The following is a 26,179-nucleotide window of genomic DNA, read 5'->3' as shown; positions in this document are numbered from 1 at the left end:
GCTGATCTATACCCCGTCTCTCATCCAGATAGCACGTGAGACGAGTTTAGCATGTTGTTTTGCAGCTATTCATTAGCTTTAGACCCTGCCATGCTGGAGATCTACTAAGATACCGGAAGCCGCTATCCTGACTTTCGATCACGGTGATGATACTTAGCTCCTTCCGGTTATTCATCTGATTTCCTATGTCATATCAAACTCGTCGCTCAGATGGACTACAACGAAGGTACTTGCTGCACTGCGGTTCCATGTCTTGGATCGACACTCACAAAAATTAACCTTTGAACGTTCACAGTTTAGAGAAACTCTTCTTTGCCAATGATTTCCTATCGACCCTGATCGACCTCCAGTTCCCGGATTCGTCACATCTCGGTGACTAGACTTTGGCCTCAAGTATGATCGATCTGCTGTCGGACTTATGGCGAGAGTGCCGACCATAAATCTCCGCTGTATCTTCCGACCCTTGCTCGTGTGTCATATGGCCACGCGATAGTCAAGCTTATCTACACAAAGCCGCCGTGCCCAGGAATTGTTATTGCGCTGCGCTGCAGCCTAGTGCGGCCCGCATATCAGTTGTAACCCCAATGTAGTTTGATAACCAGATTATAGATCTTGGCCTCTTAGCGTTCAGACCGGGTTTCAAACTGGCCCGGGGCGCTGCCGTGGATTTCGCTGTTATTGGTTTGACACTGATGCATATCAGTCTTGGTGCAGCTCCGTCTTCCAGCCACTCTGCCTTCTACGGTGGAGACAACAAATGAGCGTCCTTGAAAAAGTGACGTTTATATCGGTCTTCAAGAGTACTCCCCTACGGCCTCTGAAATAAATTGCAGTTATGTTTATCTTGCGCAGTTTTTCTGATTGAATGCAACGGGACATATTTTGTTGTGGCTACGGAACCGCGTTCATTTTGAATCCGAGGCCGACACAGACGCTATCGGTATTCACTTTGGCTGCCTTGTGGGATGTTGTTGAAACTGCAGGTTTAAATACGCATGTAGTTGGAGTACGAGACAGGCGTTGGATTTTTCCTCACTTTACTAGCCTCACCTGATCGTAATCTGCCGTCTGCACATAATGTCGCGTATGTTATCGTGACTGGATTATTACTGAATGATGCTGACATTTATCCAGGTTACACTGTTGCCCTGAATAACTGCAAGTCCAGATATTTTTCAGGTAAAGCAATGTGATGCTAATTCTGAGACTGTGAAGACTACCAATCCCGCCAAAGAACTCACCTTGTCAGTTGGGTTGAGTTCTCGTCTGGACCGCCGCATGCTCTCTCATGGACAACAACTTGTAAAGGCACGTGTTGCCCATCTCTTGAGGTTGAACGAATTCGTCTGAGACGTCATCATTCGTAGTGGCGGGCGAAACCGTCAGTACTGCCACTGATAACCACAAAGCCGCCGCCAAAGAGAAAGCGGCGCAGATTGCTTGTGAAAAATTGGGCATTAATGTTTCTACTTGACGCTACATACAACGGCTTGCCTCTATGCTTAGAACATTCGTCTGGGTTTATAACACAACGAAAAAGACCTACTCTGTTCGTTTTCGAGAGGTGTACTTGATGTTATATTTTTGACAACATAAATTTACTTGTTTGCCTCTTTGATCTGCAACGGACCTCAGGCCTCAGGCAGGGCAAGGTGAATCCATATTCGCCAAGTGACCGGAAATCTCGAAAGTTCGCGGGGTCCATCCATCCATTAGACCACTTGACTGCTGGCTTTTTGCATGTACAACAGTCTATCAGAATCAGTGTTAGCTCAGTTCCTCGTCAAAAATCTCTAAATCGACCTATATACCCTTGTCCGCGAAGTGAACTTTAAGACTGGGAATCCTGCACCGCGAGGAATTGAGGAACAAACGTGCTCACTGCCACTGACCTTGAAACTACACACTGCCTGTTCTGCAAACCTCAGGCTCGCTCAGTGCCAGAATTAGCTCTGCAGCAAATTGAACTACCTAGCTCATAGCACCCTAGGCCGGGTTACCAACCACCACGACGTAGAACATGCAGTCCCTCTTACTACTTAGCATCCGAAATCCCCGTGCCCCCGTGCCCCCTGCCTTGCTATATTGATACTTAATTTAATATCTATCAGGCAAAGTAAGCTAAAATGCTCATTGCGCATCGTCAACCTCACACCCCTTGAGTTCAGAGCCTCCCGTTCCCAAACTAGATTACTTACGCCCGATTCATATATAGGTCTCGTTGCTGTGATCGAGATGCCACCGTTGTCACGGTGGAGCTTGCTCCTACACTGCCCTGCTTGACTCAACCTGGGCAGCTACTGTTATTCGTCCGTCCGTGGGATCGTTATAACCTCGAGTTGCCTGACCTTACAGACGAAACGGAGGGCGCGGACGATTCGCTCAGCGAGTTTGCTCGAGATAACGAGCCAGCTGAATCCTGATTGAATATTCGAAGCCGCATTTGCGAGCGTTGAGGTTGCTCGTTTGACTTGGACAGCCCGTTTCTCGAGTGAGAGTGCACTGATGTTTGAAAGTGTTTGCATTACACTTGCAACCTGCAAGCTCAACAATTGTAATAATTGATCAGTCTCGAATCTCGATAACTATCAGAATGATGCATGGCTGTTGTAGTAGGTCGGACCGGACAGACGGACAGACCGGACAGACCGGACTTTCGAGAAACCCGGCGCGCTCATATTCGCTGAGTTTGATTTTCTGAAAAATGAGGTTGCCGTGCTTGTTTGTGGCTTGCAGACTGCTTCACGCAAAGACATCATCATGTTACGGCGGCTCATGCCATATGTATTCGCAGGTTTAACAGGTATGAAGTAGGGGGTCGACCGAATCGCTATTGCTAATGCTATCTCCGCTGTGAAACCAGGTGTTATTTCGGGCGTCTACATATTCAAACCTCTTTTCGAAGAAGCCGCTGCGAAGTGAGTTTGCCATGCATATTGCGCGATCGTATCACAACGACATTAAATTTTGACCCATCAGTCAAAAGCCGATTCCCATGAACACATCAACAGCATCACCTCCCGAGGCGCCAGGGAAACCCCCTGCTCCTTCCCCGTCGCCGCATCCTTCGGCAAAGTGACATTATACTGCGCTAGCACAACATCGAGTAACGTGCAACAGGGTATGCGCCCCTAAGGTGTGCCGGTTTCTGGTCACCGCGGAGAGCACGGTCGAACGATCTCCTTGTGCCCGGAAAAAGGGGCATTAACAACTTCATACATTTTCATGTGTTGTCCTGGACGGTGTAACGCGTAAGCTTCGCTGAGCTCCATTCACATGCGCTGGTGTGTATCATGTCATGTAAAATGTATGTTTCTATCTCCGGTATTATGGGGGGCCGGGATGTCACACATTGTTATTTACGATACTCCGGTATCTCCTCAGTCTAATGTCTAACCTATACTTCGGTATCACCGTCGATCAACATCCATTTTCGTTGACGCGTTACCGCTGTTGCCGTTGGCGTTCGCAGCACGCCGCTCCCATATCTAATATTGAACGCGTAAGATCCTATAAACCATAATACATGCATGGATGCGCACCTGCAGTACAGTCTCCCCAAGGAAGATCATCTCCTTGCGTGTTTCTTCGACGATGAGGTCTTGGATCTGGAACCATTTCTCGCCCTCGCCGCCCCCACCAGCAGCGCGGAGATGAACTTTCCAAATCGTGTTCTCCTTGTCCCGAGTGGTTCCCGCAACTGATTCATGGGTTACATTGGCGATCAGATCGTATACGGTCGGCGGATGCGTTGGAGCTGCATCAAGATCTAGAATATATGAATTGTACCATCAGTAATCATTTACGCCGAGGCGATTATCGCGTGAGCACGGCTACGAAACGCTCACATTCACGGAAATCAACTCCTCTGAGTGGGAATGTGACAATCGTCGGGTTTTTCTCCTCGACGAAAGCGTTCTTTGTGAATCGCTTGTAGTGTAAAATGATATACTGTGGGAGGCGTTGGCACTTGTACCTGCGTAATTGGCCAGTAGACTCCTACGAATGCACATGCATTCATAATATATCAGTTCAGTTTAGTGAAAAGAAGCGGAAAGCAAGGGTTAAACTTGCCTGCGTGGTGACACCATCATATTTGGCGAGCACCGAGTGGATGCTAACTTGTGGAATGATGTTCTTTTCGATTGTATCTTGAAAAAGAGGCGGTGGAGGTAGATCAACTGCTAGGAAGAGAAACGGCGATACAGTAGCCTTGATGTCTGACATGCACTCTCATGAATAAGGGTCCAGGTGACCGTCCAAGTCGAGCCCACCTCTGTCAATATCGAACTGCGGCTTCTCCGAACCGGTAGAGTCCGGACGGACAACAACCTGCTGTGTCTCCACGCGGAGTTCTCCTTGAAACGTCGAAAAAATAATACCTGTTCATTTCATGCATCAATTCGCAGGCCGAATGCGGGTAGACAGCAGGCCAGTCGATCTGCACACAACGCACTTGAGTTTTTTTTCTTAGTTCCACCCATGTCTTTGTGTAACCGGTTGAGCAACCAGCCAAGAAATTCGACAGGATCCCCTTGTTGCTCGAGTCGGAACTTGCCCGCACTAGCGCGATTAACCTCCTGGAGAAACTCGTGAGGGCTAACCTGGCTTTTGAATAGTCGGGGATTCCATATTTTCTTGGCGAGAGCGGCAAATCGCTTGACAAGTTCAGATTCTTTGCCACGAAAGGAGGACAGGAGGAGGTAGTCCCGTAGAGGAGGGATGTGGAGGAGGGAATGTATAATAACATTCATGTGGTCGTTGCGCTTGATGTTGTTTAAGCCAATATAACCTGACAGATAAGGTTTTGACGAGAGATCATAGGAAGGTTTCAGGAGATGGGACGGTGAGGAGAGGGTGGATGCGGAGGCTTTCGTGAAGGATGGATTGAGGACAAATGAGATGTCTTCGAGAGATGGGTCAGAGACAAGATAACCATCTGGAAGGACATACACCTATTTGACGTGAGTCCATATACGCGTAACTAACATTCAACTCACTTTTGCTGTCTCAAGGTTGATAAAAACGTGGTGGTCGTCATGAATGGAGTGCGCATAGGCATACGAATTGCGACCTCGTCCTTGGAAGTACTTCCCACAGACTAAGCAGCCGTATATATTGATGTTTGACATAGATACGGAGCACACTTTCTCAAAGTCAAAGTCGAGCAGTGCTCGATTGATCTAAAGGTCTTGTAAGCGAACGCGGGATAGGTTTCATTGAATGGCGCACTGTGTCGAGGTAAAGGTCTGACGCTCTAGGCTCATTTTTCGATGGCCCTGGTTCAACTTCGTCTTCTAGACCTTACTTCATCATTGTCTGATAGTCGCGCTGGTCCAGTAACATCCTCCATATTGTTCGACGGTTCCGCGGAAGATATGTTCGCCTGGTACTCATCATCTACTTTGACCCGTTTGGCAGGACGCTCACCAAAGCTACGAGAATGGTTTGGGATAGTTTGTTTCCTGCTAGTCATTAATGGGATGGACGCGTCTGTGTAGTAGAGTCTGCCAGGTCCGTGAACGAACCTAGTAAAGCTTCAATTACATAATCGCAGAATTTCGACCTTGACCTGAGTGGGTCACCTCCTCAAGGCTACTAAGATGCTTCGAGGTACATCCGCTACTCTGCGCATCCTTGCGCACAGTACTCGTCATGTTAGCCCCCCATTTTCAACGTCAGCGGTTGCGGCGTCAACCCAGCCCAACGCAGCTCTGGACATCGACCCCTCGCTAAAGGTGCTTTTGCAAGACATAGATATCTCTTTGACAAGCCATAAGCACATAATGACAAAGAGACCCCCACGCGAGCTTGAAACTGTGGCGATTGAGGACCTGGAGGAGGCTGAGGACGCGGAGGACTTCGTTGAAGATCACTCTGAGCGTAGCGAGCACCGCAAGTCTCCTGCAGCACGGTTTGGGAGCAAAAAAATCGGTGCTGTTGTTATGCCCACTGAATTGCAGAAGTCGATCACTGCTCTGATAGATGGTTTGTCGAATGAAATGATTATCTACACATTCTAATCACTCAACAGCTTCTGACAAGATACAGCTGCACAGTGATGCAACGCGTCTCTTCTTTGATGAGAGCGAAGGATGGGATCACTCGTACGACGTGAAATATCGCTCTTATAAGCAAGGGGCGCGACACTCCGACCGTGACGGGACAGCATTCGCGTCGGTCGTTCTTCCTGCACATTATTCTGCCATTTGTGCTGTGCTTCATCAAGTTAAGCACAGATTAGGTCCGGAATGGAATGTACAACGCGTCATAGACTGGGGCGCAGGTACAGGCAGTGGATTATGGTACGTCTTATCTTTTTGCAACTTGCACTTGCTGAAGAACATCAGGGCATCGATGAATACCTTTCAGAAGCCCAATATCACTTCCGAGGAACCGCGCCTCTCCACATCCAATATCTTTATATACCTCGGTATCGATAAACGCGAGGGACTTGTTGCAATAGGCAAACGTCTACTGAGAGGTAATGTATGCATGCTGCCCCTCGCTATGCACTCGCTAAATTAATGAAACAGATACAGACTTGGGCGCCCTGAGCGCAACCTGGCAAAAGTCTTTCCGGGAAGATGATATAATTAAGCGAACAGAAGGGCGTGATACTCTCGCCCTGTCTGCTTTCATGCTTTCAACTCTACAGACACCCCTGGCGAGGAAGAAGTTCGTGAAAGAGTTGTGGGAAAGTGGAGCACACACCATCGTGAGCTTTCGTTTTTGTTTCATTACTCAGTCACCGTCTAATATTCTTGAATGAAATCTAGGTTCTTATTGATCACAAGACCAAAGCTGGGTTCCAGAACATTGCAGAAGCACGCGAATATCTCCTTGAGATGGGGCGTAAAGAACTCAATGACCCCGAAACCGCAGATTGGCCTGTTCGCGGTGCCCATGTTGTTGCTCCTGTGGGTGTTGGACTCCACTGCCCTCCAATGAGCTATACTGACGTTCCCGTCCTCCTGCCATAGTGTCCGCACGATGGTTCATGTCCTCTCTATTCTGGGACATCTGTGAGCCTAGTGTGTGGCTTCTCCCAACGCCTGCAACGTCCACCCTTCGTTCGTCTCACGAAGCATGCACGCGAGGGTCATGAAGACATCGAGTATTCTTATGTTGCGATTCAACGCGGGCCGCGCCCAAGTACAGTGGGTGAAGGCCTTGCCACGCAGATGGGCAGTATAGGACGCGTTGGTGCTGTCGGCCGAGAGGAGGCAGAGCAGATCAGACTAAAGGAAGAGAGGGTGACGAAGGAGCTTGTGCTCGACACAAATCATATTGAGACGAGACATGAAGTTGAAACAACTGACCGCACTACTGCGGACATTATACCAGCTGAAAACTCAGAGGAGGTCGAAGCCGCGCTGCGACACGAGGCATTCCATTGGCCACGACTTGTCTTCCCACCTTTGAAGAAGAGCGGGCACATCATCATTGATGCATGCACTTCGGAAGGTTTGTTCGCCAATCATTATTTTTGATCTCGAAACCAGTCTCACATGTGGTACAGGCAAAATCATGCGTCTCACTATTCCGAAGTCCCAAGGTAAACAACCATTTTATGACGCACGGAAATCATCCTGGGGTGATATTTTCCCTCATCCGCCAAAAAATCGACCACAGGAGAGGATCCAGTCTACACGGGCAAAAGGTGAAGGTGGGTCAAGGGGAGATGATATTGGGAAGAGGTCAAAGGGCCGGGACCGTCCGAAAGGCGAGAAAAGTTATTCAAATGTGGGGGAGGCATTGAAGGAGAGGAAGAAGGCTTCCAGACGCGATCGTGCAGTGCAGAAGGAAGACTTCGCATTGCTTACTGAGCGATAGTGGAAATCATTTTTCTTGTTTGGATCTCTTGCATTTGCTCTGCTCATCTCCCACCAATCACCCTCCCACCAATCACACGTTACTTACGCTACTTCAATTTAAGTAATGTATCACCAGTATCATTCTCATCGAACTTAGTGTTGCTCCACTCAGTCAGGGAAACCTAACGAACCGTCACCTAGATGTGACCAGTGAAATATAGGTTTCGTGGTCTACTACAAATATATGCTACTCTCGACCAATCAAGCATTATCGATCACGTACAAGTCAGTGCTAAACACGCCATCTCAACGTGTTATGCGCTACGGCGAACTTGTACCAGGGGTCAGTTAATATTTGGACCTTCTGGCATGTCTAAGCTTCCTAGTTGACGGTCCGAGGGAATGAGAAGAGCCAGTAAGGAGCCCTGAACAGAGGATGGTGGTGGGACCACTTCGTGAAACATCTAGGATATGGAAGCAAAGAAGGCACTTCAATATTCCAATGGTTAATGGCAAGGTAAAGGTTATTTTGCAAAAATGCACGAGTAGCGCATTGCTCCTCGAGCAGACTATTTGAAATTGAAACTTCCATGGTCTAGCCTAGTACCCGATCAACACTGCTCTAGCCTCCATCAAATGTCCGATATCTGAATGCTGGGTGCCTGCGTTGAGCTCAACATGACCCGGGTGATGGCATTGACTATTCGCTCAGTCAGCAATGGTAACAGAAAAGGTCAAAATGTCGGAGAAGACTGCAAACGGTAGGAACTCACCGGGCTTGACGCTTTTGCTCTTCCCCTTCTCTTCGGTATCTTTCTGGTTCCCGGTCACCCGTTTGACCGCAGTCACGAATTGTCTGATGTTTTTAACTAAGTCTTCTATTGGGAAGTGGAGCTATCGGTAAATAAATATGTTAGGCAGGACATCGCGGCGAGCGAGGGAAAGATGCTGACCTTGCCAATGGGCATCCGAATGACGCCGTTCTTGTCGCCTTTCCACTCTGCCGTGCCAGAAAGACGTCGCAAGTAACCGGTAAAATCGTCTGTAACCGTTCCTCGACGCTCCGAAGGCATCAAACCGCGCGGACCGAGGATACGTCCGAGCTTGGGGGTGATAGTCCGGATGAGGGCCGTGGAACATAGAATGGTAGTTGCTTGGTGTTTGCCGCTGATTATACCATCCACCAGCTCAATTCCACCGACGATGTGTGCACCTGCGCTCTTTGCCTCGTCTGCCTGACGGCCCTCAGCAAATATGAGGATGCGGTCTTCGGGGCGAGGTTTAGTTTCACGATGGAGAGCAATACGACCCTTTGGAATAATAGAGCCACGGGTCATGGCAGTCTTGATCACTAGTTCGTAGGTAGCATTTGATTTAGCAACTTCGACCGCCTACCGAGATATTTGGTTAATGAGTTGTAATATGGCCGAGGGGACATACACGGATCACGTCAATAGCACTTTCAAGAGGCATCTTCTCATTTTCGTATATGTGCTTGCGAGCCTTCGCTGCGCGCTTTCTTGCTTTTGCTGCTAGAGCTTTCTTTGACAGCACAGGGATCTTTTTCGTTCGCCGTAGGGCTACGACGGACGTTGAGGAAAACTCTCTAACGAGTGCTGGACGCTGCACAAATTCAGACCAGAATGCTTCAGACGGGTAGATACTTACTGGACTAAGAATTGAACGACAACATTGCCGACAGAGCAGCCCAAGGGAAGAAGACATGTTCAGTCACCAGTTGTGCTCTCAAGAATTTCAAGTAAAGCAGCCGTGGGAAAATGAATAACGGTATTGAAATTTGTTGGCAACCTTGCAAGGCCTCACCGTTCACCGCTTACTTTCATTGTCGCTACAGGTCATGTCAATCTCAGCGTTGAAACCGAACGGCTTGCCGTTGCCAATGCGTGGGCTGTCTGCGCGGCTTTACTCGACCCACAAGGGCGAAGTATCAAATTCCGACCCACAAAAAGACATCATCCGCCGTTACTTGTACCCACCGAATATCCGCAACAAAGCATCTCCTACTGGTACATGGCGCCCAGATGTCGCACGCGCTCTCCAGCGGGCCATTCCCTCTGTGCAAGCGCACGAGACCATTGAGCGCGCTTGGCTCCTTCATCAAAGACACCTACGCAAGAAACGGGAGGCGGAGCTACAGCGCAAATTCGAGTGCATGAGACAGGCAATGCAGGAACTGGAGGAGATTGACCCGAGGCTGTTCAGGGAAGCGAACAAGCAAGAGGATCCAAGAGCGAGGAGCTTGGCTGAGGTGGAGGCTATGAAGAGTATGTCTGAACCGGAGAAGCGAGCAGTCGAGTCCAGAGTGAGGGGTTTGTTCCCTAGAGAACTTCGCATACCAACAGATACACCGCCAAAGAACGGCTGGCCTAATGAATGGAGAGCATTCCAAAGGCCATCGGCATGAGTATGTCCATTACTTTTGGTGTAGGTTGATACTCATGGCATCATCTCGCAGTCACAGTTTCATTGTTATCCAGAGGTGCATACGTAGAGGATCTACAATCGGACTTTGTTTGTTGAGGCCTCATAATGTGTTAGATATTGGCCGACAACCGCGCTTACAATCTTGTCAGGTCTTGAGAACGTTGCCACAAAGCTTGCGATTGCTGTCAACGTCTTGATCATGACGTACTTCTCACATCTGCGCGTTGCTAGTCATGCCGAGACATGTCTTGAGGATGCAATCGGCTTCCTTGACATTGACGGGAAAGCTCTTCGCTCACTCCCACTGTGATGTGGTGGTCTTCAAGGGAACACGCGTCGACCATCGCATGTCATTGTTGATGCGCCGCTCATCCACCTTCATCCACGTGACTATGAAGCTTTCTAAGGTCTAGCGATATAAGTGCCAACCATATTATCCTATCCCATCGTGAACCAAACGTCTTCCAGAAGAGTGCAAATATGTCATCTTTCTGGACAAGGCGCCTGGTTCATGATACTATGAGTGTCTCTCCGAGCGTTTCAGTTTCTGAATCTATCATAGATATTTGACCTTCTCCGCGATGCCTGCACGTATCTTTACCACAGTATACCCATTACGACCAGCCTATTCCATTATACACGAGATTGTGATGATGGGCCCTGAATGTGAATGTACGGCTGTGAACCAACGAATTCGAATCTGTCTCCAGGAACTAGGATATCAGCCTGTTTCATTCACAAATTGCCATGCTGTGCACTTCATCCAACAGGAGAGAATTTCAAGTTGTGTGGCGCGCCACCGTACTGAACTCCTACGTGAGGCTGCACGCGTTCATCATTTCATCATTGATATTAGCCAAACGTCTTCGTTGTTAACCGCATAAACGCACACACACGATGGATGACGATGACGCCGATTACATGCAGGGCAGTGATGATGAGGTCGCACTCTCATTATCAGCCCCTTGGACGGTTGTGCTGACCCCAAACAATTTTGCAGGATTACGGCTTCGACTACTCTGATGGTGACGAAGCCAATGAATCCGGGAGTGCTGATGTAGAGAACATGTACTATACTGCAAAATGTGGGTATTCTCAGGCTGGTGTTTGGCGTGAGTCATTGATACATTTCTTCTCCCAGCAAAGAAAGAAGATAATCCAGAGGAAGCACTCAAAGACTTTCGCGCTATAGCAGACCAGGAAACAGAGAAAGGGGACTGGTATATTTTCCCTGCCCATGAACCAACTGTATGCTAATGGTTACCTCCCAGGGGCTTCAAGGCTCTGAAGCAATCCACCAAACTACTCTTCCTGCAGCTGCACAGACCAGCAGAAGCGTTGAAGACCTACACTCAACTTCTCACCTACACCAAGTCTGCAGTCACACGAAACTACTCTGAGAAGACCATCAATGGCATCCTTGATTACGTGGGTGGTGGGAAGAGTGGTCCGGTCGAGGTAGATGTGCTAGAAAGATTCTATCAGGCGACCAAAGATGCGCTTGAGGAGGCGAAAAACGACGTGAGTACTGCGATGATGAATTAACGCTCTTGGATTGACATCCCCTGTAGCGTCTGTCTGTCAAGACGAACTTGAAACTTGCGAAGCTTTGGCTAGATCGAAAAGAGTACGGGCGTTTGTCAAAGGTACCCATCATCTTTCTTCATATATATAACCTCAACAGCCTCTGCCAACCAGCTCATCCGCGACTTGCACGCCACGACCAAAGCTGCCATGGATAGCGAAGACCAGTCGCAACGGGGTACCCAGCTCCTCGAGATCTATGCACTCGAGATTCAAATGCACAATGAGATGCGTAACGTCAAGAAGCTCAAGGTACGTGTTCTAGCATCTCCCTCAGCCGCTCAGTCATAGTCAAAATGTCGAACATAGGAAATCTATAATGCATCCAATAGTGTGCGCTCCGCAATTCCACATCCGCGGATTATGGGTGTCATCAAGGAGTGCGGAGGGAAGATGTGGATGGGCGAAAGTGACTCTTGTTCATCCCCTGATCTCCGCTTATGTCTGACGCTACCATGCAGGACAGTGGAACCGTGCTTCAGAGGACTTTTTCGAGTCCTTCCGCAACTACGATGAAGCCGGCTCTCCGCAACGCATCCAAGTTCTCAAGTACCTTGTCCTCGCGAACATGCTCACCGGATCTGAGGTCAACCCATTCGACTCCCAGGAGACAAAGCCGTACAAGAATGACTCACAGATCAAAGCCATGACAGATCTTGTAGACGCCTATCAACGTAGAGAAGTTCACCTAGCTGAGAAGATCTTACGAGGTTGGGCCCTTCATTTATCCAATGCACGGTGCTCAACGCGGCGGCAGATAACCGGTCAACAATTATGGATGATCTATTTATCAGATCGTATATCGGCGAACTTCTACGCAGTCTGCGCACGTCCTACTTGATTGACCTCATCAAACCCTACACGAGACTTGAGCTCTCGTTCCTCGCCAAAGTGATTGTTTCGATCGTTTGTAACTATCTTTGACGCTCACAGTCGTTTAGCAACTTAACGTCGAAATTGCCGAGGTCGAGGAGCTCCTTATTGGGCTTATCCTCGAGGGAAAGGTTGATGGCCGGATCGACCAAGTCGGCATGCGCCTTGAACTGGATCAAAGGTGAACAAACCTCTACCGTTCTGTCTTACACGGCCCCATGCTGACTTAAACACAGCCACGCACTGGAGAAGAAGCGTTATGCCGCACTTGAGAAGTGGACAGAAGCACTCGAGGGCTTGCATGCTACTGTGGTAGCGAAGACTGCTGCAGCAGCAAGAGGAGAGCCGATGATGGGCATGCCACCTGAACGATACCCCTCTGACTTTGTGACGGCGGGGGGGTTCTAATCGATACCTTGTGGCAGTCCTCCTAACGTTGTGTCGTGACTTATGATTGCATTTTCCGATGTTTCTCGAAGCCTTTCAACAAGAAGTGTGCAATATCCTGCGCGTTGTCTAGCCAAATATCTAGCAACAAAGGTCCAACTTAGCGTTTGGATGTGACACGTTATGCAGGCGAGACGCCTAACATACGTCACTGAGATTTCTTTCGTCCATCAATGCAGTGTCACCATGCTGAACAGCTTCCATAAGTTGGACCGTGCTTCAGGCTGTCTTTGACCAAAAAAATTGCAACCCAAATACAAGGTAGTGACAAGCGGGGAAATAGCTCGCGTGTCAGATCAACCATTCATTCCCCCGATTTGCACATTTTGAAGGAAACACAAGCTTGATCTCTTTTCAATATTGACGATATGGTACGAGTATATGGTATGGTACAAGTGTATTAAGATGATAAGTAGCATCGAGAGCAAACGACGTAAAGCATTTTAAGAAGCGAGTGGGTACATTGATAGCATGATGCGAAAAAGTTGACAGAGAATCAACAAATGGTGAAGAAGAATGTGAACCGGGTGTGACTTGCGAAAGCGGATCCGTTCGCCCGTTTTAACGAAAAGGCCTGACCTGCGCGGCTATGCGAACCAACCGGTTGCGAAAGCCAGCTTTGCTATCAACAACGTAAGGACCTGGCGACGTAACGTGCGAGTGAGTAAACGCAAATGAAACAATGCTAGCTAACATACGACGATTAACGTCGTCAAGCTCAAAGGCCTAACGCGAGGTTCACCGCCTCCTTCCGCGACATTGACAGCTTCTGGCAGATCTGCAGCATGTGCGTCCTGCTGCTCCTCAGGAAGTTCAGGTTGAAAACTAAGTGGATGTGAACAGAGAACCTACAAAAACGAGAATATTGGGTTCAGCGTCGTCTTGTTCTGATTCAGTGCCGTCCTGTTCTGGTTCAGCGTCGTCCTGGCTGAGTCGAGTTTGCTTCGTAATGAATGCATCAAAAATACAGTAATTAAATGAGGTTCGCGTAGCTCACCATCATCAAGATGTGATCATCTTGGCTAGTTGCCTGACCGTGACAAGAAGCATCAAAAATAGCGCTCAACAGAAGTTCACATAACCCACCATCAACATTTCCCGTGTGCTTAACTTCACCCTGGGATAAGGGTGATACCGAATCATATATGATGACCTATAACTTGGCAACCTCATGTTACTAGTCAAACAGAGACTTAGAACAAGTGAAATCAAGGAAAGAAATGTCGTTTGTTCTGGGTCGAGGCATTCGGGTTTAAATACCAGGAAAGCGGAAAAAAATAATTGAATTGAGAGGGCACTAGAACCCTAAATTCGCAGTTCCGACAGGGCTGAGCTTTAGTGCCAAATAACTGGTGGGCGCCTGTTCCAGTGTGGCTGGCGCATACCCAAATATCGAAATTTGTTTCCGTGGGATCAATCTTCAAGGGATAATCATCGACAATGTCCGAATCCAGAATTCGCCGTCGATGGGGCCAAACAAGAGGCACAAGACTGGGTGTAGGAGGGACAGCACGTCTGTAAGTGGGCGTCTGGTCCAGTTTTGACACTCGTGGATCTTCAACAGTACAAAATTAGCTGCCGCGGGACCAATTTCCAGACCTGATCGTTGACTGACCATAAACGACGACGACGTCCATCCAGAGCCAGCCCTTGATAATGCGAAACGAGAGGCACTGGGACAGCACGACAGCCCCAGCCCCAACCCCCGCCTCAAAACGCAGGCTCTGCGCAACAAAGCGGACAGCCAGCTCCACCTCCATCAAAGAAGTAGCGTCAATCACAACCTGCGCCTCCATTACCAAACATTACTTGCTTTTCGTGCGGTCAAACAGATGTAGGTTGTCCCATCGAACTACAGACCAACATTGCAGGACCTGGACGTGCAAGCTCCACAACACACCATAGACCTCGATGACCTGTTTCAACCTCTTAGGTCCAGTGCGGCATCATAAGGATGCTGTACGGGTAGACGCCTCATCTGATCCCTGGCTGAAAAGAAAAGTCAGTACACGAGGTTCGAGTGCATGGACTCCTTTATGAAAAGATGTCGGTGTGTTGGTACACGATATATCCGCAATACACTGATAACTCATTCTGCAACTCGCTGGAAACCTACCCTGAGACCCTCGACATGCCCCACGTCGAACTGTGCATTGAAGACAAAGAGCAGCGTGACACCATAGCATTGTGACGTGCCATGTGACCCAAAAAGGGGCGTCACGCTACTTTACGCGCACGCTCGCACGAGCCAGGCAAGTCCGCAACCGCCATCATAGCATGAAGGAAACTCAACAGTGTGCCATCAAGCCCGCAAGATATTTCAAGCAGCATTGGTGTGAAGATATTCACTATGGCTGCATCAAGATCGCCCTCCAAGTCTCAACTGGTGCAACCGCCCTCATCAACATCAACAGGTGGCAACCATTGCCACTCCAGTAGTGATATGCCAGAAACAAACATGGTTGGAGTGAACAAGACACTCACAATGACTATGATCCGGCTCAGCGCCCCCCATGCATCGTAAACTGCCTCAGCCTTGCCATGAATTCCCGCGTATCCAGGCGGAAAAAAATGTTCCAGTCCGATGATTGAACATGAGAACAAATGTCATCGAGGTGCAGAAGCCATGAAGACCCCCAGTTCCGTTGGTGAAGAAAAACCCGCAATTTTTCACCGTCATGCAGTCGACTGTTCGGTTCTTGCTGTTGTCGACGCAGTTGGCGATGTTGAGCTGTGATCACCTCACTCGACATGCGACCAAGTATTGCATGTCCTCGTGAACAAATCTTTTAGGCGACTCCGAGGTCCATGGATGCGTGAGGAAGGGGTATTGTAATCGCTCGCGTCCAAGACATCCTTCAAGATCAGCGTTTCCAAAACAAAAACAAAAACAAAAAAGCAAAAAAAACAGTTGCGAGTCGCCCCTCTGCGATACGGCTTGTGAGGTTTGAAGCTAAGTCGAGTATTGTTTTGCAGGACGATTGGATTAATATTGTGGCTCGCGTCGGCGTACATCGAGGTCGCTCGTATGCGAGTCATTCTTCAATCAGCGATCCAAAAAAAATCAGTTGCGAGTTGCCCGTCTGCGGTAAGCTTGAGTGGTTTGATGCTAAGCGAAGTGTTGTTTTGCAGGACGAATATTGTGGCTCGTCGACGTGGGCGTCAGGTTTCCATTTGGTTCAGTATCATACTGACCCTGAAATTGAAGTGGGCTTCGGATCCCAGTGGTTCTAAATCCACAACTCCGCTCGACAATTCAAGCCACAGTTTTGTAGCCTCCTTGAATGAACTCATCTACCGCCTCAAACAACCGAAGCTTGAAGCCATCGATTCTTGGAGTCTAAGAAATCCATCGATTTTTCCCCTTGAAAGTTTATAAGTGAAAAGTCGCTGCTCGCGTGCAGCCACTATCGCGTCTCCTACACAACTTCAAATAAATTGACGAGAACAAAATTCATCGGCACGGCATTTGAACTTCGTCAGGACTACCCTACCTTACAGATTTTCTGGCTTCTCCTTCACCTATGTGACAACGTTTGGCCCTTTATCGAGTTGGCTCGCGTTTCAAACTTGGACAAGTCAGTGCTCTGTCCCTTTTTCGTATGTGACGACCTTCACTGATGCTATCGCTCTTGATTTAAATTAAAGGCCTCAGCAATAGCCCACTCAGGATCGCTTGGGTTAGTTGGTCGGTTGTTTTTCCTCATTGTAGGTCGTGAATGAGCGATCAAGTACGGGTCGAGCTGATAGTGCTGCCAGAACCTTCGACACACATGAATATCATTTTCCAGGTTCCTGTCAGTATACCAAGAAAGCACAAGATCCATAGAGCGGCGGGCTACTTTGTTCGAGTAGACAAACACGAAGTATCAGGTGAGTGCGTCGTTTGTTCTTAAAACTCAAGATGCTCAACCTTCCGGAGCAGGTTCGGTTTTAGCATGATATATCTTGGACGATGGAATTGCTGTGAACGCGTAGGACGGACGTTCTGCATACTCATGAAGCGTCCATGCGAACTGAAGATGAACCCAAGGCAAGACTGATTGTGTTTAATTATATGCTGGACTTTGAACTGACACTTGCGTTCGTGACTGTCTCAGTATTGCAATTGTCGCTGCGCTCCCAGGTCAAGCTCAAAGGGTCGCAAGGTCAAGACACAGGTTTTATGAAGGCCCCAACTAGCAACTACCTACTGTGCGGTTGCTGCTACAACGTACATGCAATAGTTCGACTGTCGAATGCTTTCTGGTTCTCCGTTGGTTCAGATCCCAGTGAAAAACTCCGCTGGTCTTCCCCGGAAGCAAGCCGTGCAGTAAGCCCGTCCTTCTTGCATTCGGAGTTGGCTGATGGTCGCCAGTCGCTCTTCAGGCCATAGGGTACCTGAGTATGTATTGAAGTGGATCGAATAATCGCATTTACTACTATTATTATTTTCCTTGTGATGTCTATGGCATGCTTTTCCGTGGCTTGATGCTGTTTATACACACAACCAAACAGATTCTTGCTCTGCTGCAAGATGTGACACTTAATTTACACGATCCCCAGTGCATTCACTCAGATGCTCCCAGCCGTTCTAATCATCCCAGGCTGCCACTTCGTTTCTGCCTGCCTGGCGGCCCGTTCGACGCCGTGGTCAACTTTGGGTGCAACAAATAATCAACAAAGCAGCCCACCACATGTTGGTCATGAACTCGCGGAAGGTCGTTCCATTTTAAGACGATTATTTTTCAGGAAGTTCACCGACGTACGCGATTGCTCGTACAGACATAACGACCTTACCTCGAGATCTCAACATCCGTGCGCTCGGATTTCACTCGGCGTCCTGGTTCTGTGCTAGCCTCCGAGTGAGGATAGCGAAGCTTCATGGTGGGTCATTAACATTGCCCGTCAGCGCTACGATGCAGCCGCGCGTTCTGTCATGATGCATAAGACGACATCGGTGCAACCTTTGTGGCCCTTGGCGCCGGAACCTCCTTAATGGACACTTTCGAATCTCGTTCATCAGTATCAACGCCACTCGGGTCTCTAACTGAGAAGTTTCTACTTTTGATCCCGAAACTCAAGATACTGGGACCTCTGCGGGACCCTCCGCACACACTGCCCTTCTCTGAGTATCTGGGCGGGACTTCATTTGGTCAAATCGCACGGTATGTAACGCGGTGCGTGTTTTTTTCTATCGTTAGGACATTAAACATCATTAGACAGGTTTGCATCTGTAGCGTTTTCTTGACGAGATCAACTAACAGAATCAACATCAGTGGGATATTTCGAACTATATAGTTCTACGTAGCAAGCCGAAGCGCAGTAGCAAAGCCCTGCTACAGTAGTAGTCGAATGCTACAGGAGCTCGGGTAGCACGTCATAGCAAATCAAACTAAACCATTTGAAGTTAAAACTATAATTTTGACGGAACAAGTCCCGGAGCCAGTATGGAGGCTTTAGTCCTTTCAGCTACTACTGGCTGCTACAAGCTGCTACAGTCGATTCAAAAGAAGCGCTGTGCTACAAGCTGCTACAAGTCACTTCGCTCGGCAGTGGGTTTCCTGATGAAGATTTAGGCGAGGATGGACTGCCGTCCGACTGCGCACTAGTAGAAAACTCGTCCGTTGCATTACTCCTTTGATGAGTGCATGCGAGTAAAGAGAACTCGCATCATTACTACTAGTACTTTCTGTCCGCAATATACGTTCCTGATGCTTTTCTACAACAACACATTTCATGTCCGTCCATGGTAGTGATGTTATGAAGTGTCGGCGCAGCTGTTATCAAAGTTTTTGCACAGTGGTTCCTCATGAACTCTATCATATCAAGACGTTCAGGGTGGTTACATTCTTTGCTTAAGAGTCTTGGCTTAATGTCTTTCAAGGTTCTGGATTCTTATCGCTCGCATCCGGTCGCACGATATCATGACTGAGACTCCAAATGGTCACCCCGCATGCCGTACTTAATGTATTGCATCCGAGCGCGCCACGGCATAGTCTAGGCCTGAGAAGCATATCAGAGGGAGAAGTCATGTGGTTTCATTCGAGCCTAATAAGGTTCCGAGAACAAGTCTATGTCTGCAGATAGCTTTCAATCTCACAGGTACGCTTCTTTCCCTGTCCTCAAACACAGCTTGCGATGTCCATATCTAGGAGACTAGAACACAATAAGCTCCCTAAATTTTTAAATGAGCGCTGGCTAGCGGACATTTGTGATCGGAAGCACAATAAGGTTGGCGGCACTAAGTATCGACTCTCCTATGGTCTGCCTATGTACCAGAGTGTAAAGCTTAGCTGCTGCTTTCTCGAATTCACTGACCAGGTTGCAAGAAACCTTTCCACTAGATGTATTGACGGGATGATATGGCACAGGTATGCGTGTATGTAAGATGATATAGAGAGCAAGGGAGGGATAGATCGAATAGTGCAAATTTGAGTGGTTTTAACGAGCGATCGTATGGTACAATGACAGCGTGGGCGATATACAAGTTGAAGGAGAGTCAACAGCATGACCGGAATTAGTAGATGGGTACCAGCTTATTAAAGCATAAATTTTAGCGTCGAGTAACGCCTGTGCGGCTACTTGGTTTTCAAAGTTAGCGTCCTCGCTACTAGTGATGCAAGGTCCTGTCGACGTAACGTGTGAGGCTACGCGATCAAGCAAGGCTAGCCAACGTACGATGATCAGAGTGGTCAAGCTTAGACGCCTGACGAGAGGTTGGGCGCCTGCCTCGGCATCTTTCATGGCTTCCTCCAGATTCACGGCATTGGGATGCTGCTCCTCAGGGAGGTCAGGCTACAAATGAGGACTAAGCAAGGCTGCAAGACAATTTAAAGAAAACGCATACAAAGATGAGAAGCGCGGGCCCAGCACTGTCATCATCTTCAACAGCGTCGTACTCGCTGCTGAGACGATCATCTATAGTTTGCTTTGCAACAAGTGTCAGAAAAAGCGCTAGGATCAGGTTCGCGTGGCTCACCATCATCTCACGCTGGCTCAACTTTACTCTCGGGTAAGGGTGGAAACGCAGTAAATAGGAATTCCTGTAGCTCGGTAGCCTCATCTTGTTTGTCGAATACTGACTTAACACAAGTGAAAAGGAAGGAAAAGGAATGTCGTTTAACCTGCGTGGAGGCATTGGGGATTAAATACAAGCGGAGGGTCAAAGCGAAAATAAGTAAATTGAGAAGGCGGGGACTAGAACCCAAATTCGCAATTCCGACAGGGCTGAGCTAGTACCGAATGCCTGGTGGGCGCCTGTTCCGATGTGGCACTTGTGGATCATCAAATATTGGTACAAAATTTGCTTCCGCGGAACCAATCCTTTAAGCATCGTCATGGGCGACCTCTATCCAGAACCAGCCATCGATAGCGCAAGTTGAACGAGAGGCACAAGACGGGGCAGGAGGGACAGCATGACCATCGTGGGCACCAGTCTGGTTGCTCTGATCAAACCTACGGACCACCGTCGTAGGACCTGCACATTCAAGCTCCACAATACACAGCACCGGCCTCGACGAACCGTTCAACCTCTTTCTTATGTGTTGCTTAGAGCATCATAAGGATTACGTCCCGTCTGATCCCTGGCTGGCAAAGAGAGTCAGTGTCAAGCTCAAGTGCGTGGAGACTCTATTATGGAGAACTCTCAGTTGTATGATACACAACATATCTGCAATATGCTGATAAACCATGCTGAGCGACTGCATCCCCTCGAAATGCCAGAATACGCAATGCCCAGTCACTCCCTCTGCGAGGACATCGTGACACAATGGTGTGACGCGTTGCGTGACCCAAAAAGGGGTGTCACGCTACTTTGTGCGCACGAGCCAGGCAAGTTCCCAACCGCCATCATGAAACATGGAAACAACTCAGCGTGTGCCCTCAAGCCCTCAAAATGTCTCAAGCCGCATTGGCGTGAGTCAAGATAGTCACTATGACTGCATCAAGACTGGATCCCCAAGTCTCAACTGGCGCAACCGCCCTCATCAACATCAACGAGTGGCGCCCATTGCCACTCCAGTAGTGATATGCCCCAAAAACACAACATAGTTTGAGTGAACAAGACACTCACCAGTGACTATGATCCGGCTCAGTGCCCCCCAAGCATTGTAAGCTGCCTCAACTTCTCCAAAAATTTCCGCGCATCCAGATGTGAAGAATGTCGAACCGAATGATCCAACATAAGAAGAAATACCGTCAAGATGCAGAAACCATGAAGAACTCCAGCTCCGTTGCTGATGAAAAAACTGCGATTTTTCACCGTCGCGGTGTCCAGTTCTTGCTGTTATCAATGCGGTTGGCGATGCTGAGCTGTGGCCAATCTAACTTGAAGTGCAACGCCGTCTTGCATACCCTCGTGGGGAGGCACAATACATCGTAGGCGACTCGCATTTGCGGGGTCCATGGGTGCGTGAAGGGGTATCGAAGCTGCTCGAGCCTCTCGTCGTTCTTCAAGATCAGCAATTCAAGAAATTCGGTAGCGAAAAGCCATCTGAGCGGTTGAAGCTGAGCCAAGTTTTGCAGGACGACAGCGGATCGTGAATAGTTTATGGGCGTCAGGTTTGCGTTAGGTCCACAGCTGGAAATCGAAGTGACTTTGGACCCTGGTGGTCAACTCCGCTTGCCAATTCAAGCTAAAGTTTCTGCAGCCTCCCTTGGATTCTCGGGTCTAAGATTCAGAAACCTATTGATCGGCTTCCCCCCACAAGCGAGAAACTTTATATATTGGACCTCCATGAAAACTCTGGCAATAGGACGACTGTCTGATAACATTTGACCCCAATGGAAAGGCGATAGTGTGGCACCTGGAGTCTTGGATGTCGCACATTACTCGCCAAATTACAGCGGTACATACTTTTGGGCACAATATTATTTTCCTGCGGTTTCAACTGCCACCTGGGTCCTGATCTCGCCACTGGGATTACCGAGATATCGTTGTTAGAACTCAACCGGATCGTATATCGTTGCCACATCTCAGCCAACGCGAAAAGTCGAAGACTGAGACTTTTCTGCAGCCAACGGGCAAGTCTCCATCTCCTCTGAATGGCGCACGCTGAGTTTCACTTTCAGAACGAGTCTATACATCCTCAAGCTTCTAGTTCATATGTATTCTCTCGCACCACGGTTCCTACACGATGAACATGCTACACATATAATACATGCACAGGTTGTCGTCGCAAGCCATTGCCATATCTCCCGCGCAGCGTCAAGTCATTGAGGAAAGCAAGGTTCATCGGCACGGAATGTGAACCTCAGTAAAACCTACTTGCAGATCTTAATCCTTGCAAAATTTCTGTTGCCTATCTCACAGCGTCTGGTCCTTTGACAAATGTACTCTATTTTGTGTTTCAGATTTGAACCAGTCAGTGTCCATCCCTTTTTTGTACTGGACGACCTTCGCTGATGAATCGTAGGCAGCAATCAGTCGGAATGATTGGGATCGCGTAGGTTGGTTGATTTCCCGCATTGTAGGTTATCACGGGTGACTTTTTAAAGTTTGAGCTAATAGCTCTTCGATGCCTGCGACCGCTGGAATATAATCTTCTGTCAGTGTACCAAGGAAGCACGAGCTCCATAGAGTGCTGGTTTCTAGGTATACACATTAAGCATATATCGATCAATGTGAGTTTTTTTTGTCTGTTCCGGAATCCAAGATGCTCAGCTTTTTGGAGCAGGGGAGGCTCTGGTCGAGGTGTCTTTGGACGATGGGTTGTCAATTGACTTCGCTCATGAAGCGTCAAGCACGAAGAAAAGCGAATACATGATCGATCGCGCTTAACTTTCAACACGCGCCTCATGCACTTTCCTCCCATATATTTTCTTCAATTCTTAGCTTTCGTGATGCCCCTACTGTCGAATCCAAAAGTTGACATCTCCGTATAGTGAGCTCGGTCGCTCGTTGTCTATTGTACGACCGTTGGAGGTCGGTTCGCTCCATACCCCACTGGAATTCTCTGTATCGTCGTCAGGATCACGACGGTACCTTGGTGCCATATTACAGTCTACTCGGTGCTCTAATGAGCTCAAGGCTTCATTTTTTCGATTTGCAGGTTGTTTCTTCTCAATTAAATGCGCCCTGCAAAGCTTGTTGTATCCTTGATAATAACGTATCTCATTGTCCTCCTGTTTATTATCCGCAACGCTCGCTTCAACCTGTCTGAAGCAGGGCATTTCTTTGAAGAACTGTGGACAGTTGATACCTAGTCGTCACGGTGTCCTCTAGAGATCGAACTGACATTAATATTGCTCTTTCACCCAAGTCAAAATATTTTCAAAAATAGTGCTGGGATAAATGTTCCCTTAAGCTACGAAGATCACTCTGGAAGCTCGACATCATGCTTTTTGACTATCTGATTTTGAGTGCCGGTTGGAAAGACTTCGACAGCAACGAGATCAGTTAAAGTTGAAATCGTTCAAGTTCAGAACAGCAGATTGTGCACCAATCAGCTGCTTGCAAAGATGCCTCCGGTGGCATTTTTGAAAAGTGTGCGTGCCACCACAACAATACAGATACAGCGATCTCTCATTTTTGAGATGTTGAGGATTTCGAGCATCCGTGGTAGTACAGTCAGGCTAGTCTAGAGCCTACTCATCGATATCATGTATTTCCGCAGTGGGGCGCCGATCCCAGCTACAAACGGGGGTATTGCGCTCTACGACGGACACAGTACTCGAATCTCTGCGGGGGATTTTTCTCGTGCATAGTGTTACACTGTTAGTACTTCCTGCTGGTCTCAGACCTTTATATGGATATCCTTTCACGGTCTCCTAGTCCCCTGTCGTCCGTTCTCATCGCCATCTAATCCACATCGTCATGCATCTCTGCAAGTGCTGCGGCCATGGGCTTGTACAACCCATGTTCAGTGCCGAGTCCATAAGTGAACGTCATGTGCTCGAGGATGGAAGGGCCATCGTCAGGGTCTAGTTCGAGCTTTGGAGGCAATGAATAACATACATCAGCATGAGATTGTAGGACAAAGGTAGGGAAACATGACGTACCAACGAAATGATATCATCCAGTAGGTGGGCTTGCCCCACCGCCATCCCGTTCAGCCCAACATGGACCAGTGTGGACGATATGCACGTGGAAGTGGTCTGCGCAATAGATTCACATTGATTCTTGACCACCGAGGAACAACTTACAATAACTCGGCTGATAATGCACGTACATCCTGACGGCTACCACGGCCAATGCCCCACTTATCCTGCACAACTCTCCGAGCATCTCTCCTGAGGGTCTTGAGCATGCCCAAGTGGTGCTTCTTACGGAGATCACGCATACATGATACGTCAGAGTGCGTATAGAGTGCAAGGAGGTAGAGGGTGGAGACATTAGGTCCTGTCCCATTTCATATCGGGAAGGATGAGGAAGTCCGGAGAGGCGTTGAGGATACTAGATGCTTCGGCGGTGCCTGCGAGGATGTCCTGAACCCTGTGGTAGTGTCAGCTTGTGGACAGGGATAGGGACAGGGACAGGGAGTACCATTGTGTGCGTGCGGGGTCGAAGGCGAGTATGTAGGGTTGGACGATGGACTGGTAGAGAGCAGGTGTCTCGTGCACCATGAGCACGTCCTGCTTTGTATACTAGCGCATGGCAATCAACGTGAATGATGAAAAATGAATGAATAAGACGAACCTTGCGAATGTGGACGTCTGTGGCAGGGCAGATGACATATATCTTCATGTCGGGGATGTCATCGCGCTTGTGAAGCCAGGCTAAGAACCATGAATACTAAATGGCATCGGACGGATTGATCAGCGTTTGGTTGGCAGGGAAAAGGAGGGACGTGCAATGTCGGTGCTTCCGATCTGCTTTTTGGATTCGAGAATGCCAGATGAAAGCTGAGAGGCGAGTGTAGATGGTAGTGCCGTGCGCTCGAAGCGAATTATGGCACGGAGGGGCGCGGAGGAAGTCGATGGGGATGGCAGTGTGCCCAGAACAGCGACAGTATGTGCGAGCGTGTCTAATGCAAGAACACGAAAATTGTTGGCCCGTCAAGTAGCTGGGCCGATACATACGTACTTTCATCCAGAACGCGGTCAAAGACGAACTCTTCCAGGTCAATGTTCTCCATACCAGTTATGAGTCCAGCTAGGTCGTAGCAATAGACGACACTGAAACACTGATCGTCATACCCAAGCAATATCAATTCGAATAAAGTAACTTACCGATAAGTATAGCCGAAACATCTTGCAACTACATAGACCACTGAGACACTTATAATATAGAATCAAGACGGTATGATATGATACTGGCGAGACATACTCGCAGCTAGTACTACTCGCACTGTCCGATTTTCACCGGGGACTCCGATGATACATATGATGATAAGATGATACGCGAGGAGTTCTTCCTTCAAGTTCTTCTACAGGTCTGATAGAGGAGACTACTATACCTGATAACCTAACTAACTCATCCATCACTACTACTAGTAAGTGGAAGTTATTGATTCAGTGTTCTTCGAGGTAAAGGTGAATATGTCATTGAAATTCGATTGGGACAGTACATAATTCTAGGTTTAGGAAGTCGAACGACGCAGCTCATTCCAACCCCCCTCCACTCGCGCTCAATAATGTAGACGACACCGAGATACCACCAATCCGATATGACAGCTACAGGAAGCATTGCGGGGATGCGAGACGTGGCATCACGATGGCGAATTTAAATAATGACTCTGCAGATCTGGAGAATGATGGGACTCCGACGGAGTTAGGCGCCAACAGGTGACGTTACGAGAAGTGCTCCTTCCTTCTTCTACTTACTATGAGTCGAGGCTAATAGAACATTCTAGACTTAGGCAGCGCCCAGTTGCTCACGTTCCAATTGCACCCATCGCCAAGTACTAGTAGAAGAAACATGCGTCCTTTGATACACAGATTGCGTACCGGAGGGTGCTCTACGGTACGCAATCTGTATACCTAACTCACCCATCACTAGGTGGAAGTTGTCGATTCGGTGTTCTTCGAGGCAAAGGTGATATTTCGCTCCACCTAATATGAGCCCGATTCCGGGTGATTCATGATGCCCCGGC

General features: G+C 48.4%; 10 protein-coding genes across 10 annotated transcripts; 5 read left to right on the top strand and 5 right to left on the bottom strand.

Annotated features, from left to right (window-relative positions):
- The first annotated feature begins 892 nt into the window (after positions 1-892).
- Positions 893-1,593, top strand: EDB91DRAFT_1095626 (uncharacterized protein). Its single transcript, XM_041316947.1, has 4 exons — positions 893-1,084; positions 1,135-1,158; positions 1,216-1,308; positions 1,368-1,593. The coding sequence occupies exons 1-4, from the start codon at positions 1,078-1,080 to the stop codon at positions 1,472-1,474; spliced, it is 231 nt and encodes a 76-aa protein (XP_041183504.1). The 5' UTR covers positions 893-1,077; the 3' UTR covers positions 1,475-1,593.
- A 1,167-nt stretch (positions 1,594-2,760) lies between these two features.
- On the top strand, positions 2,761-3,079 carry EDB91DRAFT_1242036 (uncharacterized protein; the record flags this gene model as incomplete). Its single annotated transcript, XM_041322146.1, has 3 exons — positions 2,761-2,803; positions 2,864-2,918; positions 2,980-3,079. The coding sequence occupies 3 exons, from the start codon at positions 2,761-2,763 to the stop codon at positions 3,077-3,079; spliced, it is 198 nt and encodes a 65-aa protein (XP_041183503.1).
- Positions 3,080-3,410: 331 nt separating this feature from the next.
- On the bottom strand, positions 3,411-5,476 carry EDB91DRAFT_1233646 (uncharacterized protein; the record flags this gene model as incomplete). The annotated part of the gene is made up of 9 exons (XM_041321118.1): positions 3,411-3,488; positions 3,543-3,769; positions 3,849-3,999; positions 4,075-4,220; positions 4,275-4,382; positions 4,457-4,955; positions 5,001-5,183; positions 5,233-5,303; positions 5,431-5,476. The coding sequence occupies 9 exons, from the start codon at positions 5,474-5,476 to the stop codon at positions 3,411-3,413; spliced, it is 1,509 nt and encodes a 502-aa protein (XP_041183502.1).
- A 90-nt stretch (positions 5,477-5,566) lies between these two features.
- On the top strand, positions 5,567-8,055 carry EDB91DRAFT_1193269 (mitochondrial small ribosomal subunit Rsm22-domain-containing protein). The gene is made up of 7 exons (XM_041320559.1): positions 5,567-5,988; positions 6,035-6,305; positions 6,351-6,484; positions 6,537-6,718; positions 6,780-6,920; positions 6,984-7,467; positions 7,523-8,055. The coding sequence occupies exons 1-7, from the start codon at positions 5,604-5,606 to the stop codon at positions 7,834-7,836; spliced, it is 1,911 nt and encodes a 636-aa protein (XP_041183501.1). The 5' UTR covers positions 5,567-5,603; the 3' UTR covers positions 7,837-8,055.
- On the bottom strand, positions 8,056-9,577 carry EDB91DRAFT_1095618 (ribosomal protein L1). The gene is made up of 5 exons (XM_041316946.1): positions 9,486-9,577; positions 9,258-9,440; positions 8,771-9,208; positions 8,591-8,711; positions 8,056-8,517 (listed from the first exon to the last, which is right to left on the bottom strand). The coding sequence occupies exons 1-5, from the start codon at positions 9,540-9,542 to the stop codon at positions 8,450-8,452; spliced, it is 867 nt and encodes a 288-aa protein (XP_041183500.1). The 5' UTR covers positions 9,543-9,577; the 3' UTR covers positions 8,056-8,449.
- Positions 9,578-9,609: 32 nt separating this feature from the next.
- EDB91DRAFT_252588 (uncharacterized protein) lies at positions 9,610-10,394 on the top strand. The gene is made up of 2 exons (XM_041326605.1): positions 9,610-10,242; positions 10,294-10,394. The coding sequence occupies exon 1, from the start codon at positions 9,676-9,678 to the stop codon at positions 10,240-10,242; it is 567 nt and encodes a 188-aa protein (XP_041183499.1). The 5' UTR covers positions 9,610-9,675; the 3' UTR covers positions 10,294-10,394.
- A 667-nt stretch (positions 10,395-11,061) lies between these two features.
- Positions 11,062-13,400, top strand: EDB91DRAFT_1095613 (PCI domain-containing protein). Its single transcript, XM_041316945.1, has 10 exons — positions 11,062-11,347; positions 11,404-11,482; positions 11,534-11,783; positions 11,834-11,908; positions 11,961-12,098; positions 12,156-12,255; positions 12,308-12,556; positions 12,604-12,737; positions 12,788-12,900; positions 12,956-13,400. Exons 1-10 carry the CDS (start codon positions 11,329-11,331, stop codon positions 13,125-13,127), a joined length of 1,329 nt encoding a protein of 442 aa, XP_041183498.1. The 5' UTR covers positions 11,062-11,328; the 3' UTR covers positions 13,128-13,400.
- Positions 13,401-13,753: 353 nt separating this feature from the next.
- EDB91DRAFT_1076883 (uncharacterized protein) lies at positions 13,754-14,962 on the bottom strand (the record flags this gene model as incomplete). The annotated part of the gene is made up of 6 exons (XM_041314898.1): positions 13,754-13,807; positions 13,865-13,991; positions 14,019-14,094; positions 14,253-14,319; positions 14,552-14,721; positions 14,782-14,962. The coding sequence occupies 6 exons, from the start codon at positions 14,960-14,962 to the stop codon at positions 13,754-13,756; spliced, it is 675 nt and encodes a 224-aa protein (XP_041183497.1).
- A 4,668-nt stretch (positions 14,963-19,630) lies between these two features.
- On the bottom strand, positions 19,631-20,554 carry EDB91DRAFT_252476 (uncharacterized protein). Its single transcript, XM_041326604.1, has 4 exons — positions 20,128-20,554; positions 19,996-20,076; positions 19,827-19,943; positions 19,631-19,774 (listed from the first exon to the last, which is right to left on the bottom strand). Exons 1-4 carry the CDS (start codon positions 20,284-20,286, stop codon positions 19,727-19,729), a joined length of 405 nt encoding a protein of 134 aa, XP_041183496.1. The 5' UTR covers positions 20,287-20,554; the 3' UTR covers positions 19,631-19,726.
- Positions 20,555-23,663: 3,109 nt separating this feature from the next.
- Positions 23,664-25,962, bottom strand: EDB91DRAFT_1095575 (HIT-like domain-containing protein). Its single transcript, XM_041316944.1, has 13 exons — positions 25,940-25,962; positions 25,650-25,871; positions 25,317-25,356; positions 25,171-25,262; positions 24,935-25,111; positions 24,784-24,863; positions 24,631-24,731; positions 24,542-24,579; positions 24,348-24,486; positions 24,291-24,319; positions 24,213-24,242; positions 24,147-24,175; positions 23,664-24,078 (listed from the first exon to the last, which is right to left on the bottom strand). The coding sequence occupies exons 2-13, from the start codon at positions 25,771-25,773 to the stop codon at positions 23,947-23,949; spliced, it is 1,011 nt and encodes a 336-aa protein (XP_041183495.1). The 5' UTR covers positions 25,774-25,871; positions 25,940-25,962; the 3' UTR covers positions 23,664-23,946.
- Between the last annotated feature and the right edge of the window lie 217 nt (positions 25,963-26,179).

This window comes from Suillus paluster (genome assembly GCF_016628075.1).
Source record: "Suillus paluster strain FC165 chromosome Unknown EDB91scaffold_2, whole genome shotgun sequence".
NCBI classification, from domain to species: domain Eukaryota; kingdom Fungi; phylum Basidiomycota; class Agaricomycetes; order Boletales; family Suillaceae; genus Suillus; species Suillus paluster.
This window is presented reverse-complemented; position numbering and strand designations above follow the sequence as displayed.